Source organism: Athene noctua, chromosome 2, assembly GCF_965140245.1.
Source record: "Athene noctua chromosome 2, bAthNoc1.hap1.1, whole genome shotgun sequence".
Lineage (NCBI taxonomy): Eukaryota > Metazoa > Chordata > Aves > Strigiformes > Strigidae > Athene > Athene noctua.
This window is the reverse complement of record NC_134038.1, coordinates 40645747-40667095: the sequence shown is the minus strand read 5'-3', so window position 1 is coordinate 40667095 and position 21349 is coordinate 40645747. Positions and strand designations below refer to the sequence as shown.

Here is a 21349-nt window from a genome sequence, read left to right as displayed (position 1 = left end):
GCTCACTCCCCCACCACTGGGAGGCGGGGAAGAGAATTGGAAGGGTGAAAGTGAGAAAACTCATGGGTTGAGATAAGAACAGTTTAATAATTTAAATAAAATTTAATAATAATAATTTTAAAAATTGTAATTAAAAGGAAAATAACAGAGAGAAATAAAACCAAATAAAGACAAGAGATGCAAATGAAAAAAATTGCTCAGCATGAACTGGCTTATGCCCAGCCAGTCCCCAGGCAGCGGCTCCCCAGCCAACATTTTCCCTAGTTTTACTGCTAGCCATAACATCGTATGATATGGAATACCCCTTTGGTCAGTTGGGGTCAGCTGTCCCAGCTGTGTCCCTTCCCAGCTTCTTGTGCACTCCCAGCCAACTTGCTGGTGGGGCGGTGTGAGAAGCAGAAAAGGCCCTGACTCTGTGTGAGCACTGATCAGCAATACCTAAAACATCTCTGAATTCTCAACACTATTTCCAGCACAAATCCAAAACATAGTCCCATAGTAGCTAATGTGAAGAAAATTAACTCTACTCCAGCCAAAACCAGCACACCTCCTCAAACTTCAGGCAAGTCCTTCACTGCTTTGGAAATGCTGATTGATTTGCCCCAAGTTGTTTCTGGGTATTTCAGCAAACACTTTCTTGAATGATTTTTCCCAGAATCTAACTGTGATCTTAACACAAACTGAATTTGATTCCAGAAGTTGAAGAACTTTTTTTTAACTTTTTATCAATCACAAATGTGATTTTATTTTTACAACTTTCTTTGTAAGGTGTGTTTAAAAACATACATCTGACATGTTTCACCTTACCTTGAGAGTAGTGTTCAAATTGCTGTAAAAATCTTCCATAATTAGCCTCCTCTGCCGAAGTTAATGGGAAAATATTTAGAACAATCAAGGTGCTTCAGAACTACTCTGTCAGAAATTAAGCCACCTTTCCAGTGGCACTTCTGGCTTACGGATACAGACTGAAGTACTAGGCAAATGACTCCAATTGTCTTCTGTGGTCTGAAAGAATTTTTGTGCTGTCAAGGTGTTTAACTTCTCTATTTTTCTGTTTAGGACATTCCCTTGCTGTTAATTCTTGGCAAAATTAGTTGTTCAGTAATGACCCTGAGTGAAGAATTTGCTGCATTTGGTGATGGATTTCACTCTGAGGAGACTTTCATAAGCTGAACCCCTTCACAACTCAACCAGCTCAAATAGCAGAGCCTATCAATAACTCTAATAACAGAGTAATTTCTTCCAGGTTGTACAACACAGCGTGTCTAAGATTTGTTTTAAACTCAAAACTGAAACAATATAGTGCCTGAAGCAGACAATTAGGGAGAAAAACGAAGGAAGTTAGTGAAAGGTTTGGTCTTAAATTTTTGGAGAGGATGGTACCAATAAAGAGTGAACCAACTTTCTCAGACCCATAATAGAGGTGAGGAATATATTAGTGTAATCTCTGCATGAGTGTGTTGTTAGTGACCCTTATCTTGACTTTTTGTCCAAAGATGTACTGTATATGAACACTACTGCATATATATGATAAAAATGTGACAATGCCAAAAGAAAAGGGAAAAAACCCCAAAAGAATCCTGGGTCAAGCATCTGCAAAGCAGTACTATTAACTTCTCACGAACCCCTGAAGACAAATGTTGGCTTTGGTTGCAATCTCCAAGTTTTTTCCAAATTGCTGGATTTCCAGCAGAAATTGTTTATACCCTACCAGAAATAGCTTAGCACTACTGGAAAGCTGTCCAGTGAACAGCATAAATGAACACTCTTTCGTAAGCTGTGATCCCTTTCTCTGTCAGTTATAGATTTTAATAATGGAGGGGTCTTAATTAAGTTGATGGACATAAGTGGGATTAATATGCATTGGGGCATGTGTGAAATACTGTAACAGTTAACAGGGAATGCAGCTTTTCTGATGACTTCTGTTCACCAGCACATTCCTGATAACAAGAAAATCATTCTTGGAACAACAGTTCAATGCAGGGAATTAGGGATATAGATTTTCCTCTGGTCTGAACAGATTATTTTCTTTTGTTTATTGCTGTCATTTATGCTCATAATATGGGTTTTGTGGCAAAGTATATCATAAATAAGCCTTACCTTCCTGCCCATTAGTCTATAATAAATTCTGTGGTATATTTTAAAGATGATAAAAGGTTCTACTTTAAATGGAAACTGCAACCTGAAGCCCTGAGTAACCAGAGATTAGTCAGCAATAAGTGTGGAACACGACTAAGTAAATTACAGGGCAGGAGCAGTCTGACAACCTCGGATACATATATACCCACACATATAAAATACCACAGAATCATTGGGTAATTAAGGTTGGAAAGGATCTCTGAAAGTCATCTGATCCCATTCATGGCTTAAAGCAGGGCAAACTTTGAAGTTAGATCCAGGTTTGAGTTTAGATCATGTCGCTCAAGGTCTTTTCCAGCTGAGATATGAACATTTCCACAGATGGGGTTTCCACAGCCTTTCCAGGAAATGTGCTCCTGTGGTTGACTGCCCACCATGAAACTTTTTCCTAATGTGTGGTTTGGCTTTCCACCACAACTGCAACTCATGTTGATTACCTTGCCTTTTCTCCCTGAGAAGAGTCTGGCTGTTATCTCTGTAGGCATCCGTTAATGAGTTGCAGGGAACAGTGAGATTCCCCCTTAATGTCCTCTCCTGTGGGCTGAGCAGATCTTGTTCTTTGAGCTTCTCCTCATACGCCATGTGCTCCAGTCCTCGGCCATTGCAGCAGCTTCTGATGAACTCATGACAGTATGTCAGCCTCTCCTGCAGTAGGAGGCCCAGAAATGGACACAGCACTCCAGATGTAGCCTCACAGACCCTGATGGGAAGGATCACCTCCCTCACCCACTGGTTATTCATTTGCTAGTGCAGCCTAGGACACAGTTGTCCACTTTTGCCATATGAATACACTGCTGACTCATATTCAACTTGCCCACCAGAATGCCCAAGTCCTCTTCTGCTAAGCTGCTTTCTAGTTGTTCAGTGCCTGACCTGTCCTGCTGCATAGGGTTATTCTGTCTAAGATAAAAAACTTTGCATTTGTTGATGTGGCTCCCAGCAACTCATTTCTCCAGTCTGACAGGATCCCTCTGAATATGGACTCTCTGCCTTAACTTCCAGCTTATCAGCTGTACTCCACAGCCTGGTACCATCAGCAAAGTTTCTGAGGGTTAGTTACTCCCTACCATCACCCAGGTCATTTATAAAGACATTAAGCTGTACTGGATCCAGTGTCAACCCCAGATAAAAACATTAGCAAATGACCATGAGACAGACTTTGTACCTCTGATCTCAAAGCTTGAATCCCAGCAACTTGATCAATTTTTCACCCACACCTCTGCAAACAAAATCTCTTCAATTTGCTAGAGGGACAATACGGGTCACCATGCCTAAAGCCTTGCTCAAGGTAAATGACACCCACTGATTTGCAAGTGCCATGGTACTCAAGCAGGGAGCAGTAATAAAATGCTTGGAGTTTAACGACGAGGATATGCTGCTTCATGCCTTCAGGTAGAAAGAGTTCTCAATGAGAAGCTTTCAAAGAAGAAGGTATAGACTGACTGCCCTGTATCTACCTAGCAAATTTAATGGCCGCCAGGGACATGACACAGCGTAGTCCAAGTCTCTGGGTGGAAAAAGACTGATTCATTTAAGACTTCATGTAGCAGTACTTAATGTGTGACTTTAATCCAATATGAGAAGAAAGAGGAAGAGAAAAAATTGTATGGCTTTTTAATCTAAGGTACGTGAGACATTAGGTCATGACTTCCTGCTAGCTGTAGTTTTAGCAAATTCTGTTAAGTTTTTCTTCTTTTTTCTTTTTTTTTTTTTTTTTTTCCTGCTCTTGACATTAAAAAAAAAAAAGTCAGAACAAATTCTTGAGTGGAACAGGAGAATGGAGGAATCATTAGCTTGCAGAATGATGCTGTGCTGCCTGAAAATACAATTAAGAACAACCTTTTGGGATAGGCAGTGCAAGAACTACTTGGGCAGTAAACTTAACTGGTAATCCTCAGAATTCTCTTGTTCAGAGACTGTAGTGGGAGCAGGTGATAATATAGAAGAGGTCACAGGACTGAAGCAGTGTCCTGGAATTACCCCCCCAGTTTGATATCCATGCTTGGCTGATGATAATGAAAAGGCTGGAAAGTCGCACTGATTAGTGCCCTGCTTTGCTTGCACCTACACGAACAGGAGATTTTCCTGCTGCTATGTTTTAAAGTTGTTTCAAAGTCAGATTTAAGGTTTCACCAAAGTAAGGTAGTGAGGAATAAGAAGCGTGAACTGAAAGGGAAGTTGTGTTGTGAAAATGAGAGAGCTGTTACAGAGTATAAGCATGTATTTTGTGTAGAAAAGAGTACAAAGTTTATGCTGCATTTGACGCTGCCAGACTGATAAAAGCCCTGGATTCTGAGTGATTATGTGATGAGCAGCACTAGCTGTCAGCTAGCATTGCTTTCGGTGGTGATGAACACGGCAAAAAAGAACATTAAAATGACAAAGTCATACACTTAGGAAAAAAGAAATCCCAGTATCAAAGTACAGCTTCAGGGGGCACTGACTCCACCCGTGTTTTATGGTACCTCTAGGAGCAACCACTGCAGAGAGAGAGAGCTCTGCCCCCCACCCACAGACCTGAGCTGCAGCCACTCTGTTGGAAGAACATAGTGAGTGAACTCTTAAGGATTTTGACTGATCATAGTTTTTAAGGCAAGAGGGTATCACTATGACTAGTCCAGTTCATGAAACGTCTCAACCTCCAAACTCCACTGAATGAGTTCTGGCATATGCTCACACAGAGCTGCAAATTCTCACTGTGCCAGTAAAAGGATGTACAGTAGGAAAACTTCATGTGAAAGGCTGGGTCCATGCCCCAAAGGCCTTGAGCTTTAAATCCCCACCCTCCAGTAATAATATATTTGTACATGATTTGACATGCATAAATAATATGCATTTGAAAGTATATTTAAAATGTAGAAAACAATATTTTTTTCCCTCTAAGCTCATTGAGAAATACTCAAATCACTTCCTCACCCCCACCCTCCAGCCCCCCAAACTGTCCCCATAGAAATACATTTAGCTCCCTGTTGAAATTTCTGGGCCCAAAATGTAAAACTCTGGCAAAGTTACAAACTGCAAATGTAGCATCACACAGTCTTAGCTACTGGTTGTACTATTATCAATGCCGACTTCTATGACCACAGGGGAAAAATATTAGCATGTTCTCTGTACTGTATAGTATAAGGCTCTTAACTGAAAAATGGTCTTAATAACTTGTTTCTTAAATGCAGGATGTACAAATGTCATGAAACCTAAAATGCCATCTGCCACTGTAAAACCAGCTTTCCTCAAAATATGTTTTCCACAACGTATCTTTACATGTAACTTTACATTTTTCCACATGTATCTTTAGTATTACTCTTTTTTTTTTTTCCCTCAAAACTTATTTCAAGGACATTCAATTATGATCAGGCTTCTCATTACTAAGGCACTGCTCAATTATTAAAAAAAAAAAACCAAACCCAAACAGCAAAACCAAACACAAAACTACAAGAGAACACAAAAGGGCAGACACAAAGAGATTATATATTATTGCAGACCTGACACATTGTTCTGCTCCTGTCAAATCAGCCCTTGTAACTATGTGGGACTTTGTGAAACACAAATACATGAAAAAAGTTTCCCTTCAGCATGGAGGGATAAGAATGCTAAGCAATCTCACTAAGAGATTGGAACAAGGGCAGAGACTGAATCACGCAAATAATAAAAGATTTTTCCCCCCAGGTTTCTATTGTTTCCAAGAATAAGAGGTTGTACGTGAAGCAAGGGTGCTGTTGCTGTCAGGTGTTTATGCAGTGTGAACCGTCTCATATTGAATCCCCCCAGAGCTGGGTTTCCACCATTGCACAGGCATTTAGCATTTTGATTCCCTTTAAAACAAAGGAGGTCACGGGGTTTTCTCACCCACCCTCACACACATAGACCCACAGACACACTCCTGTTGAAAGAGAAAAAAGAATTGAAAAAATGTCTTCACCACAGGGACACTCATCAGACTACATTCACCAGTGATGGTAAAAAGGGGTTGTGTGAGAGCTAAGTGAAAGCAAATCTATTTTAAAATTAGGTTCCAATCTCAAACAAATTAGGGTAAAACCTGAAACTCTCAGTGAATAAGATGGGAATCTAGCTTCTGTTTGGCAGATAGTCTTGAGAAAATGGGTGCTAGAAGACTATCATACCTTCAAGGAGCTGTATGGAGAAGTCATCACAAAGGATTTTCTTAACTTCTTGTTAGATGCAGAGAAAATGACTGGAAAGGGAATCATCCCTGTCAAATTGTTTTTCAGTCAGTCAACAAATGCCAATAAAAAAATTGCTTGATCATTTTTTTTCTGACCCATGCTAATCACATAACAATAAGAGTTTATAATCTCCTTTACATGCCACTCTATACATGAATGCACATGCAAAAGCTTTCAGATGATTCCAGGTTTTGTTTGAGCCAAGCTACAGCAGACTTCTGTTCAGCGCCAAATAGGTTGCTTAGCACTATAAATAACGAAATCTCCTTTTCTCCATCATCAGCTTTCAATCACAACACAAGTGTAATATGACCGTCTGGTTTCTGTGTAACACCTTAGCACTTTCATAGGCAAGATGGAAAGCTTTTCTGCAAAGTCAGTAAGTCTCCTGAGAAGAAAGGCAAGTGCCACAAGACCTTTTCTAATTGCTTTTCTTAGACTTTAACTAATGCTGTGGGCATTTGGCCTCACCATGGCAGTTTGGCCTTCATTGCCCCTTTGCTCAGATACAGGGCTATTTTGGCAGAGAGCAGATACGTAGATAGAGCAAGCGGTGATATGAAGAAGATATAGAATAAATGTTTTACTTACATGATGTAGATTCTCAGCATAATAATGCATATCTAAAGAGGCAGTCTTTGTACAGGGCTTTTTGTTTAAAATCCCAGTGTTGCACAAGAAATAAGGTGCTATACTCTGTCCTTTTTCAGGACTGGCTTTTTGCATGCACTTGACTCTCCTTTCAACAGTCTTTTAAATCTTAGTGGACTTGCCTCATGTCATCTTCTTCTCTACCCTAACTCACTCCCCGTGCTTTCAACCACAGATCTATTGCCCTTCAGGATGGGTGCAAGGCCTGTCTATGGAAATGGAAATAGCTAGGAAGAGAGAGTTTTAAACTAGTTCATCTAAGGAAAATCGCAGATTTTGGCTACAGTGGTTAATAGCACTAAGTGATTTTGTTTAGAGCTTAACTTTTAAAAATTACTTTCAAAAAAAATCTTTAAGTTATTCTTTTCCAAAAACTGTATATTTAAAATAGAACATGTTTTGGGTCAGGTTTTCCATGACAAACTTTTTAACCCCAGTGCTCCTGGGTGGATTCTTTTCCAGGTGCAAGGAAATTAGGGGCGTCTGTCCTTAAAGATGTCTTAATGCTAGATATGCTTATTCTGCATGTGGCCCGTTTGCTTCAAAAGGTCCTGCATTAAAATCTGGCTACAGGAAAAATACACCTCTTTATCAGACATGCAAAACTGGGAGCCACTCACACCCACATGGCCCACCAATGGCTCAAGCGGAGACGAACAGCATTTCTTTAAGTCCTGGTGTCAGTGAAAGGATTGGAGGGAGGTCACTTCTCTCAGAAACCCGATGTTTGCCCAGAGACTTTCTGATGACGATGACTTTGAGTGAACAGCTAAAGCTTGTAGGCTGCAGCCAGCTGAGGGCTTGGTATCTCAGGGAGAGCGAAACATCACAGCTGACCTGTGGTCATACATGTCAGCCAACAGACCCGTGTTCATCCAGGAAGCCTTCGGGCCAGACTTGCACTGTGCCCAGCACATTTTGAGGTTTCTAATTAAGCCCTGAACAACTTTCAGGTTTGATGATCTTCCTGCTGTTTTTTCCTTTCCCCCACAACTAATTTCAGACATTCATGTTCACTGAGATACAGGAATAGAAGCAACTCAGCTTGCAGTCACCCTCACTTAAGAGAGCTGGATATAAACACGTTTCTGAGCTACAGTTTACACCAAAAACGAGGACACTGGAGACAATTTAGCCCAGTTTGCTAGAGCTGGCTGCAAAGAGCATAGCAGGTTCCTAAACTAACTCTGAAAAATAGACTCCAGTTAATTTATGTCCCTTACCATGCTGCTGCCTGTTCCTGTGACCGAGTCTATCCCTCCTTAGTTTAGCATGTGACTTTCACTCTTCCCGCTCCACCAGACACTCCCTGATCTGGTCTCACCTAACCTAGAGCAAACTGTGTCACTCTGGTCACACACATGTGTGGGCTACTTCCAAATCAGTGTGTCAGTGCTCTTAATATTATTATTTTTTACTCACCGTTCAAATTCCTCTCTTCTCTGTGTTAACTCTTCAATCAAGCCCCTGAAAAAACCTGCTGTTCCTCTATCAATACAATTTATCCATCTTTTTTTCTGAAGGGAGCCTCAGTCTTCACATTAAGTGTGAGAAACACTTTTAAATCAACAGGGGCACATGCCAAGCAATAAAGCAGCACTGGGATATGGTGTCAATCCCACAGAGTCACTGTTTCTGGAAAATTTTCTGTTCCTAAATTATTCTGAGCTGGTTCAGCAAAGGGTTTCTTGTAAAAAGGTAGTGAAGAAATCCCCCTTTTGCCCCAAGGTTACAAGTTATTTTGTTAGACCAGATGATATGACAGCATGATTCTATCAGGACAAATCAAAGTTTACTGAGCAAATCTGTGTTCTATAACCTGATTTATTGGTGCCATCTGCCAACACCCATGAACAGATGCTCTGTAGGACCTCACTAATGTGCAATAATGACTGGGAGAAACCCACTGCAAATGACTGAATTTTAAAAGTTATCGAGTGTAGCGGGAGAGATAACAAACATAATGAAAAATGTCTAGGAGAATGCATCCCAATGTTCATTTTTCAGTTTCATTTTCCTGACAGCAGTACTTCAGAGCATACTCATCTACATATGTGGGTATGCAGTGTAAAAATAAACCAAGCACTCATATTGTGATTTTTCTCCAGTCCTTTTCTACTGTATGCTTCAAAGAAAAGAGAGTGTTTTGGTGTGAGCAGTTATAATAACAGCTTACCCAAAATCCATGAGTTTTTCATGACTGCAAGAATTCTTTTTACAGTTGTATTGGAGCAGGTCAGCACTGCCATACTGCTAGCACTAATGTCTTTTTTTAATGGCTTTCCCCTACTCTGCAGCTATTTCCAAGCCCCGTGTACTCTGAGGGCATGCCAAGGTAGAAGCAAACGAGTTTGCAATTATTGCCACTGGCAACATTAATTTTGCATTCCAGTCTCTTCAAAAACACAGGGGAGCAAAAAGAGATAACACAAAGATGAGCAACTTGTCCAGACGGAGGTTTGAAATGTGCCCGGGCTCAGAGCAGGCTCCACAGCAGGTGAGTGGGAGCATCCCTAGCTCCCACAGCCCCAGGGACTGCTCAGAGAAGTGTGGGAGCAGCCCAGTCCCAGGGTCCCTGCAGCCCCCAGCCCTGCCACTGCTTCCCACCACCTCCTGCCCATGGGATTTCCTTAACTAAGCACTCATCTCTTAGGCTGCATTAAAATTAGAAGCTGAAGCTGTAGCAATGGGGGGAACACTTTATCTTCTCTCCTAGTACCTACTATAAGACAGCCTGCTCCATCCACACCAAGGGTGTTCCATGGTGTTCATTCAAACACACTTAGGAACGTGATTTTGATAGACAGAACCTATCTAATACCTGACAAACTTGTAAGACAACTTTTAACCACTGCTACTCTTTCAGAGCCTGAATTTGGATCTAGAGATGGAGACCAGAAAGCCTCCTTCTCTTATCGTGCCAATCTATTAAAATCCATACTCACAGAAACTCTCCATGGAGAAACTATCACTGAACTATTAATAAAACCTTGCTGAACTATTAGTACGGTCTGTGGAAGCTGGAGCTTTAATCCACCACGGGGATTGATTATGTAAGTGCACAGGCACAAAGATGCTGTTTTTAACCTCAGTTTAAATTACCTTCCAGTTTAAACAGTTTTGTTTATGATTGATTGAAATCTTCCTGAATCTAAGGGAAATTATTTTCTTTCAAAGGGGATTATATTTTTGTTTGCATCAAACTGGCAAGTATGGTTGAGATTAAAGTGCGTTTAGATGGCAAGATGTTTGTTTGTTTTTCTGACTGCAAGGGGTAGAAGTTATTAAAGCATTTTTAAAATATTTGTGTCACAAAATTCAGATGTCCCATAACCGAGAAGTATGTTATAATTTTTTTTTTTTTTAAGCTCAGGTCATTGGTCTATGAAGACAATTAATGCATTTTGCAAAGATTGACTCTGAGCACCAGGTTGGATTTATTCCTAATTTTGGTATTCCAAAGATTGTTTTGCTTTTCTGCCACACTTTGGTGTGTGAGCTGCTGGTAGATCATCTTGATTTTAGCTTTCAGGCAGTTCCAAACAACAACACAGTAAAAGGTTTCTGATGCATACTCATGCCAAAAGAAATAGATGTCATGAAGGCAAGAGCAGGCAGAAATAATGAAAGTTTGTCTCTCATTCACCTTGTAGCAATCACTCCTGAACTATTTAGTGGAACATTATGTACTGAGGGTTTTAAGTCCCGGGCTCATTTCAGTTCAGAAATTCCCCTTCACAGGAGGTCTGAGTGGAAAAGGAAAACAATGATCTCCATAACATTTTCCTCTGATCTGCAAGCTTGGAGACACTTCTGCAATCTGAAATGAAAGAGGTATTGAGGCCTGTATGGATTTTGGGGTGTCTGTGCCAGCTCCACTGTGGCACTCAGGTGTTCATTTCCTTCTCTTCTTTGAGGACAATGCCAAGGGGAATAACTTAAAACAGTAAAGAAGCAAATACATAAACTCAAAGACAAATCAGGCAAAAGTCCAGTCCCACATTGTTCAACCAACAGGAACAACTAAAACCCTGTGTTTGGATAATTTTCTCTCTCTAGGTTTGCCTACAGTTTCAAGACGGTGCCACTGCAGTATGGTTAGATATATTACTTGTTTTAGTTCACTTCAGGTCCCAATGGAGAAGACCTGGTCTGACTTTGGAGTGAGCTATAATAGCTGCCCTATCAGGTATCTGGAGTCCTTTCACTGTTTCTTCCCTGCTGTTGCTGAGTAGCAAGTTAGCTAGGTTAGCACTGCACTGAATGTATTTATTCATGTTGCAATTTCATCTCTGAGCAACATAGTAAAATGTCCAGTCTGGTTTCAGATACAATGACAGTGGTGCACACAATAATTAGACCAATCCCTGCATGCTATATTTTATTTATGGCACTAGAATAAAATGTAAATATATCCTCAGGATTGGGTATTTTTAACAAGGAATCCGTTTAAGAAAAGGCTCCATGATCCCAGGGTCCTTTTCACAGTAGGCTCCAAAAAATGTACCTCATTATAAAATACACCTTCCCAAGGAATCACAAGACATGAGAAATCAAAAGAGAATTCCTAAAAGCAAAAGCTCTCCAGCAGAAAATCAATTTCTGCTACTTTCACCTTGCCCCAGGGAAAGCAGCAGAGACACTAAGTGGGGTGTGGGAAATGTCTCATACATCTTCCTGGAACTGCACAAGGCAGACCTCCAGACGGGAGCTTTTCTTTCCAAGACAGCTCTGCTCTAATTAGGGACTTGTGCAAAATTGGTACGTTGCAGTTCCAAACAGTGTCTGGATGATTCCCATATCAAATTTCTTTGGTTTAAAAAAAAAAAAAAAAAAAAAATTGTCTTTGTCCTTGTTCTAATTGACAGCCTTACAAATGCAGGTGGACTGAGGGATGAAGGTCAAATTGAGCTTATTGTGCTTAATAAGGCAAGGAACAAAAATTAGCAGGAAGTTACCCACAAAAATGTGTTCTTTGGTGGTCTTTTTCCCTGGCCATGATGTTGCCTTTTCAAGGATCCCTGTGCATTTTTGAGGGTACCTTCAGAATGAAAAGAAAGAAATTGCCTTTATATAAAGCTAGTATATGAGGGGCTTTCCTGTAACATGTAATCTACTGATGTATCAGACAGAATCTAGTCTTTGGACTCAACAATCTATGTTGGGTGGACATAAAATTCATTTTCTATATAGGAAAGTACATCCTTCTTCTTAGCTGACATTTTCCAGATGCAGTCTGCCAGTTTAAACCTCTGGCTGGTTCCTATAATTCTCATCATTCAGACCTTTCTGGGTAATGTGGTATTATTAAGGCTGGTCAACATATTCTAAAATATCTTCATTTCCCTTGGAAATGAAGTCTGACTGACATTTCTCACTGAAGATTGTGATTAATATCATCTGTGCATTCCAGTGAGAAGGCAAAACATTTTTTCTTTTTTGGTCAGTATAAACCTCAGTGTCTTACAGTTATTCCCCTGTTTCCCATCTCTCATTTCTTTATTGTCTTTTGCTTCAGACTCAGACTGTATCTTCTACGCTGACCTATGCTGCTATGGTACAACCTGGGACAGCTGTGTCAACTCAGGCCCAAAGAGCAAAGGAGTCCAGAACTTTTCCCTTAGAAATACAGTTTGTGGGATGGCAGCCAGCTTGACAAATATAGAATTAGTGGGGAAAAAAAAAAAATTAAAAAATTAGAACATTCTAATATTCTTAATATATTTTTTAGAATGTTCTGCGCAGTTTCAAATCTTCAAATTTTCCTTCCCACGTGGGAAGAAAGCAACTGAATATGCAAATTTTGTATGAGTGAGATGGGCATTTTTGGCTCTGGTCTGCTGTAAAACTCAATTTTAGGTTACCACAGTGTAGAAAATAACTTTGAGCTTCACTTTACAATTCTGTTGGTCAAAGTATTTTTCTAGGTGGGCTTAGACTCTCTACAACTGTTTTCCCAGCACAGCCCAGTTGAAGTCACTGCAACCTGCAGCACTGCAGTAATTTATATCACAGATCTGAACCCCTGAACTCTAATGAATATTCCAGCAGCAATGGAAATACAGCCATCTTTATCATGAATGAACACTTCAACAGAGCATATGCTATTCTTTAAAATCTCAGCTCATAGTTTATTGGTATGTAAAACTGGATCACCTGTTATGTTAAACTGCTTGGCTTCCTGTGCGCTGGCCTGACTACCCACTAGTCTTGCACAGAGGATCCAATATTGAGATTTGTAATGATTTCAGGTTATCTGACATGTCGGAGATGTAAGCAGCTTATACTACTGTACAGCAAAAGAAAAAGTTATCACTTAATACCGGTGGCCACTCACAAACGTTTCCCGAGTAGGGTTTAGGATGACTGCCAGAGCAATCCATGGCCAATGCTAAAGAACATAGAGTCCTGCCAATCTGCCCTGGGTGGTAGGAGGTGGTGGGATGCCTACATAGTGCTAAATCTGGGGAAAAAAATTGACCTTGGAGCAGCTCAGAAGCTATAGCAAGCAGGTGTATAAAGGGATTTTCCATATCATCTTGCAAATCCACCCCATATCCCCCCCCACCAGCTGTGCTCAACCTCTGATGCTCTGGAGGAAGGTGAGAGAAAGCCCCAGGACACTCTGTGCTAATTGTGGGGGGAATGAACCTGCCTGAGTCCCAAAGCCAAAGCCCTGAAGGAAGAGACCTGATTATGCTCTGTCTTTACATGCTGAGCTGTAGGGAATAGGGGCAAATGCAGGATGAGGACGGCTTCATCAGAATCTCCCTTCACAGGGGAGAAACAGGCATCTCTCCTCTCACTGGAGGGCTATTTGCTCGCAGGAGCAGCGGTCATCCCACCATTTATGCAACGCGAAAAAATCCTAGGCTCTTCCCTGACTGACTGACATTTGTTAGATGACAGTATAGGTGCAAAATACCCACCACAATATACAATAACCTTTAAGGCATGCCAGCAACCTCCTCTTTTATTAAGTATGCCACGCTGGCTGAGCGGAGTAGGACGCTATTACAAACACCTCCCTGGCGGGACGCTACCTGCATGTTAATGTGGAGGGTGTTTGTGCACAGCCTGGCAGTGAGCGCTGGGCTCCGGCAGTTTCCATGGTGCCGTCATGGTGCTCTCTCCCTACACCTTCACTTATCAGCATTTCCCACCCATCCTCCTCCCCATAATATGCTGCTTGCTCACCCCGAAAGGTCAGCCATTGTAATGATGATTTTAGCAGGGGGGAGGCAGGGAGGCCGAAGGGTGAAAAGGTGAGCTGTGTGCAGCAATGTGCGTGGGAACCGGCGGCTTGCCTTACGCTGCACAATGAGAAATTAGAAAGCTGCCCCTCAAGGGAGCGGTGCTCATCAACCCCCTCTCACGTCCCATCCTTGCCAAGCCAGATACCCTGATGGAGTTAAAAAATGTTCAGGCAACGTGGCTGGAGATCCTACTTTAAATCATCTGCAATTGATGCATTAGTGCGTGGAGGGAAGAAGGGACTGCGTCTGCTAACAGAGGAAACTGATGCAAACGTTTCCAGGCATCTTTCTTTTTCCATCTCCCTCCTGCCCCCTCCCAGCAAGCCCAGTGCTCGTTTGCAGATGGAAAGAGGCAGACTTCTGACTTTCATCCTATTGACTGCCAGACTAAAGCACTGCATCTATTAACTGCCTTCCTTTTCTTTCTTTCTGCAGGACAGCTTTCCTGCCCGCTTTGGAGGAGTCCATTTTGTCAACCAGCCCTGGTACATCCATGCCCTATACACGCTAATCAAACCGTTCCTCAAAGACAAGACAAGGAAAAGGGTAATTAGATGGGGACAAGGGGGATAGGAAGCTTCGGAGCTGGAGTAGCTGAATAGCTGCCTGGTTTCTTTTCTTCCTTCTTTTTCTCTCTGCATTTTTCATATGGCCTCAGAGAATTGCAGCTGTTATTAAAAGTTAGAGTTTGCAACGGTCTGGATTGAATCAATAACTCAGCCAGGGACCAGAAAGCTGTTATCATTAACAAAGTGTAGATACATTTTAATGGGACATGCTCGGGGATAGAGAGAATTGGCAATGTGGAGGGATGATCAGGCCTGGCTGAGGTCACCTGCAGTGAAGGAAACTTCAGCTTAACTTTTTTTGTGGGAGTCAAATTTCCTCTTTCATTCCTTCAGGAAGTTGACTGTTCTCACTTGGTGGTAGCTCACTTGTTTCCACAAAAAATGCCCATGCCTGGAGGCTGTTTGCTCACACTGCAGAAGAGGCAGATCTTCCTCACTGAAACCCATGTGAACTGTGGTTCTGCAGGCAGCTTAGCCATTTGTCCTCTGCAGTCTACCAAATAACCACTGGATCATTCCTCAGGAGGCCCCAGAGCCTGCCCTGGCATGTGTCTGACCGGGCAGGGCAAGGGCAGTACCAGTCTCAAAGCAAAGAGGTATTAGAGAGACAAATGTTGCTGAAGCAGCACAAAGTGGCGACACAACCTGGTACACCCCTGGGAAACATCAGTCCTGGGGTGCAGGCCTGGGTTGCCCTCTCAAATGTTGAGGACTTACTCTCTATATCTTTCAGTAAGCTGCACTATATCCCTTTTCTTCTAACTGCTCTTTGTACAAGCCTCTATCCTCTTACAGTAGCAATAATCAGTCATTATTCCTAACTTCCACTTTCCCTGATCTTACTACTTAACTACTTAAGAAAGTGAATGTCATGTGACAAAAGCAAGAGAATCGGGGTTTTCAGAAGTGTTCATAGTGCCAGACTAATTCTTCAGCTGCACACCCCAAAGCTAATCCCCCGCTCCGGCCCTCCTGAGCCAGCCCTGAGCGCTTCAGAAATTCCCAACTGAAACTGCAGCATCAACTAATGATGATCCACACCTCATTAGTGCTGTTATTATTGGACTTAATGAAGTAAGGAATTGATGATGACTTTGAACTTTCTTTTCGTTTGTTAAAGATCTTTCTTCACGGTAACAACCTGAACAGCCTTCACCAGCTAATACACCCTGAATGCCTGCCCTCTGAATTTGGGGGGACTCTTCCTCCATACGACATGGGGACGTGGGCTCGAACATTACTCGGTCCTGACTACAGCGATGAAAACGAGTACACCCACACCTCCTACAATGCCATGCACGTGAAGCACGCATCCTCCAACTTGGAGCGGGAGGCCTCGCCCAAACCCATGAAAAGGTTAGTGCTGTCTTTGAAATCATCTGTTATTTGGCTCTATGAGCAGGCTTCGCATAAATCTAGCAGGAAGGGCTCATCTGGCTTGGAGAGAGGCTGTAATTTGGCACACGTTGACAGTAAGAAGCACTTCGCCCTGGACTGTGTGTTCACAGTGTGGTAGGAGAGACGAAGCCTCTCTGTGGAACCGTAATTACTTGTCTGATTACTGTGCACGAAAACAAGGGGAAATTAATGAGCCCCTGCACAGAGCATTACAGAAAGTAAGGCGTAGTGTGGCCAACAGCACCACTTCAGTGCTGGTCTCTATTACTTGCTGCTGCTTTGCTGCTGCTGACCCCAGTTATCAATGAGAGTTTTACCTCCTTGGAAATGCAGCTTTTGTACGATGAACACCACTGCCATCTAAAGGGAAAATGGGTTAGTCTCCTCCTGCTGCTTCTGGTTCCGCTTTCTACATCCAGCCCTGCTAAGGCAGCAGAGCTGCTCTTTTAAGATCCTTGATTTTAGACCTAGCGGTTGTGCATTCAGCTCTGAATGCTTAAAATTACACCTCTCAAGAGTATCACCCTCAGTAATTTGCACTGGTTGTGGGGATGGGTGGAAGAGGGTCGGGCACCTGGCACAGGTTTGTGGGTGGTACGGCAGAGCCAACACCAGCTGCGGTGAGCCATGGCGGGGTTGGCTGCCATGCAGGAGCGTAACATCTGCACTCGCCTTGCCCTCTCTGCCCCATTCCACAAAACTGCTTTCCATGCAGATTGCAGTGTTGCTTTCACTCACTGCTGCCACTTGATGAGTGTGGTGCTCACAGACACGGCACCACTATGTGTGACAGGGAGCGGCCATCATTTTGCCACAGCAAAATCAAAGCTGACAACACAGACAAGCCATAATGTCATGCAACTAATTTTAAAAGTCTTTCATCTTCAAAGAAAAAAGAAATGCATTCTTGATTCACAGCTTCCTCCCAGGTCAGAGGGATGCCAGGTTGCTGCAGCTGTAAAGTAAAGCCTTGTGTGGGAAACGCTCACACGTACAGGTGACATTAAGTGCTGTGAGTCCCACGACTCACAGGGCCACTAGACCGCAGGTCTATGACTCTTTGCACGGTTGCATCCAACGCATGAAGAGGAGTGGCCATCTTCATAGCCAACAGTTCTCACTACTGACTGCCAGCTAAGACTGGAAGCCTGGATGAATTTACAGACCCTGTTGCAGAAATCTGATTTTAAAAGAACTTTTTTTTTTTCTTTAGTTTAAATATTAGCAGTGGAACACACTGAATGATTTTAGAAAAATGTTAAGTAAATATTCCATTATTAAAACATATAAAGAATATACAATTTATGTAGAAAGAAATCTGCAGTTTTTAAAGCTCTGAAGTGTTAAGAGCTGTTCACAGGTAAATCTTTGCTGAGGATTAGATCCTTGGTTGCAAAGAAGGGAGGGTCTTATCATGCCCTCAGGGGAGAACCTCATCTTGAAAATGAGTTCAGTGCCAGAAAACCCTGCCTCAAGGCAAAGCCTTCTTTTATAATCTGTTCACTAATACAAAAGTGCATTAATACAAATATGGTGAGTGGATGAATCTAATTTGTCATGTTGCCTCCGGGCAGACTAGATCTAACTTTTAGCCTAATTTCGTTACCTTAGCGGTTAAGTGAACCATCTGATCTTGTACCCCGTGGCCATTACTAGCTGTTAGAGGTGAAAAGTTCACTGCTTCAACAGATTTTCTCCTTTGAGTCTTTGCTTTGATTCTTCTTCCCCTGAAATTATGGTTTGGCCTAACTTGAGGTAAAAGCCTATGCTTAGGAAGAATAATTGTGTGCTTTATTAAATTTATTAGACCAGATTTATACCTAAGGGCTATTAAAAGGTCTACAGACTTCTACCAGCATTACCTGTCTCTATATATCCCTCCTTCTTGCCTCTTTATGTTCATACACGCGAATACGATGAGAGTCTCAGGCCATGGATGAAATTCCTGTGTACTTCAGGGAGAAACTAGGCATAGGTGATTTTCTAGCATTAGTCTTCATCTTCAATATAATTCTCTCACAATTGCCCTATCATTTTTTCCCTTATGAAAGCAATTCTGCAGTTTCATTAAAAATCTCTCCTCCTCCACTCACAGCGTTAAAATCTTTAAAATCTTGAATAAACATGGTAATTTTGTAAGTGTTTCTATGCAGCAATGTTGAGTTTAGCAAAAAAAAAAAAAAAGTGACTGACCTTTTCTTTAATGCTTATGTTCCTCTGAAAGGGGTAAATATATGAAGACTGAGCCTTGGGTTTCTGTATTTAAGGATGAAAAACGTTGCTGAAGAATTATGGGTCTTCTCTCTGACTTCCCACATATCACTGAAGGTTTAACTGTCCAGTAATTAGCTGCAGGGGAAGGCAGTGCTTACAAGAGCTGGATTTACCCCAGAAGCTGTGTGGATGCTGGTTGTTCTCCCTGCGGAGAACTGTCCTGCTGTGTGACAAGGTTCAGAGTTGTAGGTTGCCCGTCTTGGTTCTGCTGCCTCTTGCTGTAAAGCCATGGAAGCATGTCTCCACTAGAACTGCCATTGGGCCAGTGCTGTGTTAAAACTTTCTTAATATCAGAGTTCAGTGCTGTTAGAATAGCTTGCAGTCTTGCACTGTGAAAACAGAAATGTCCCTGTGAAATGTAGTACTGCCATCTAACACCTAGAGAGAGGCTCACCCTGGGCACAACCTACTCCAAATAGTGTCCAGTAATTTCAGTAACAGAGATGCTGAGAAATCAAGATAGGAATTACAGATCTGGAAGAAAAATGCCAGGAAAATGAATCAGAGAATAACTGACTAAAATACTTTTGTAGCAACTTAATCTATGTTAGAAAATAAATGCAGAGGGGAAGAAAGAGGACATTTTCAAGATGTGACTGAAACCAAGCTGAAGTTATTACCTGAAAACTAAAATGCCTCAAAATACAGACCGGGATAAAATGCAGCACCAAGCAGCAGTGCAAGGGAGTGAAACTGGAGCATCTATGTTCCCATACACTGGCTTCAGGACTGACAGCAGTGCCTGGGCTCCCGTCACCAGGGTAGATGAATATAAATTGAAAGAAGTTCACCTGAGAGTTGCAAGGAGGGTGAGGAGTGTGGAGAGCATATTTTTCAAGCAAGAAGCTATGGAAGTGTTTTTTTCAGCCTCGCAGAGCAAAGGTCAAAATGGATATGATCATGCTCTACAAATACAAAAGGGGATAAAAGCTGGGGAGAGAAAACAGGTATTTGAGTAAAAGGCCAACTTAGGTAGGTTTGTTCATCATCAGGGGAGTGAGTTACTGAAACAGCTTGTCAATATGACAACCTAACTGATACATGAATAACAAGTCTGATATGAGGTGGCTACTGGTGGTCACAGGAGACTAGACTTGCCCCTCAAAGTCTCATTAGGTTCCAATTTCTGTTCCCCTCAACAACTATGGGACCAGAACGTTATCATCTCCCCAATCACAGGCAGGGGTGATTTTTCCCTGTGACTTGAAATTGCACAAGATTTGTTCTCAAAAAAGAGTCCTTGTTTACTTCAGAGAATGGAGGCGTTGCAGATGGAGAAAGGATCGAAAATCCTTTTAGAAAAAAAAAGCCACTGACTCTAGTTAGCAACATGATCTCAAAAATCTTGAGATCTGACAAGTTTCTATAATGTGGAAAATCTTTAATCAAAACCAGTGCAATTGTCATTTTTCCACCAGTGACCACACAGAGCCCCACCGGGGCATAATGAAAACAGTGGAAATTGCACTCCCATCTGCAGTATTATCTCACACCTTGGGAAAAATCCCAAAACTCAAGTTCTGTATGAGCAGATGGGAAACAAAGCAAAACAGCTGATGACTCCATATAATGAGTCTTAATGGCCAGGGGGGAAAAAAAAAATAAATAAAAAAGGCCAACAATAATAAAATCCATTCAGAATATATCTGTTCATTAAGATTCAGCTCAGTGAGGTTCGAAATGGGCAAAGTAATAAACATGCAAAAGCATGGACACAGTAATAGCACAATCAGTTCAGTCCACAAGTTTGGCCATCTCCATGTGATAATTTTGGGAGCAGCAATGGCAACACAATCTTCCCCTGTCTTGGGCTATGTTTTCTGAATGGTCTGCGTCCAGCAGGGAGCCTGTCACATACGAGCTATGGGATTTGAGAATAATGTAAATGGTGTGAAAATTCGGAACACAGGGAAGAAGATCACCTCCCTTTCATCTGTGGCCAAACCTTCTGTGAGCCGTGATGGTCAGAAAGGGGCCTTGGGTTGCTTCAGTCAACAGGGAGCTAACACAAAAGGGAAGCATTTGCCCGAGGCACTCGTGCTGGCTTTTGTGATGAGCTGTTGTTTTTGAGAACAGCTGGAGGTTTTATCCGGGTGTGCAGTGTAATGAATAGTTATGGTGGATGGTTAAGCTTAGCAGTTAAAGAGTCAGACTGCTCTCCACATATCTCTGGGCCAACAGGGCACAGTCTTTTGGCCAGCTACATTGGGAGAAGGATTCCTGTAGCTATTTGAGTACCTAACTCATTGAGCAAGCATCCCCAATCGGAGAGACGGATTCAGTGAGTGGGGAAGATGTGAAGGAGCTCAGGGCTTTGAAGAGTTTCCTTTTTTTTTCTTGGTGTCACCTTACTCTTACACTTGGGTAACCTGCAATAGCACATTGCCTCCCTGTGACTTGCTTTTCTTTACAGTATCTGCCTTTCTTCAGCTGCATCTAGGTTACTTCTTGATGTCTGAACTTGATCTTCAGTCCAAGGGACCAAGACTGTGCTCTGCCTTTGCTTGTTCCCCATTCAGTCACCAAGCACAGCCTGGGAGCTGACTGTTCCTTCTTTGCCCTTCCAGGAATCAAAAGAGCACTCGCTTTTAACCTGCTGCCAGTGCAAACAGGTCTGAAAACCTAGTGCAATTTAAAATTGCCCTGCAGAGAAAAGAAATTTTACCTAACAGCTACATATTTATTCTAGCCAAACAACGTGCTAAAAAATCAAAGCCTAATTAAGGATAACTTTAATCAAATTTGGTGTTTAAAATTATTCTTAGGTTAACATGGATTGGAAGAACATTACTGTCACTAAGTCCACCTCATTAGAATCTCAGGAAATTCAGAGTTAGGGCAAAATTTTTAAAGTAAAACTTCAAAAGTAGAGCCA

The 21349-nt window shown here is 42.0% G+C and overlaps 1 protein-coding gene across 3 annotated transcripts in view; it reads left to right on the top strand.

Moving 5' to 3' along the window:
• CLVS1 (clavesin 1) overlaps nucleotides 1-21349 on the top strand; it is a 110343-nt gene that overhangs the window by 76699 nt on the left and 12295 nt on the right. For all 3 annotated transcript variants that reach the window (XM_074898913.1, XM_074898911.1, XM_074898912.1), the window contains 2 exons: nucleotides 14669-14779; nucleotides 15923-16158. In XM_074898913.1, coding sequence (XP_074755014.1) covers nucleotides 14669-14779; nucleotides 15923-16158 — 347 coding nt within the window. The remainder of the gene's footprint in view (nucleotides 1-14668; nucleotides 14780-15922; nucleotides 16159-21349) is intronic.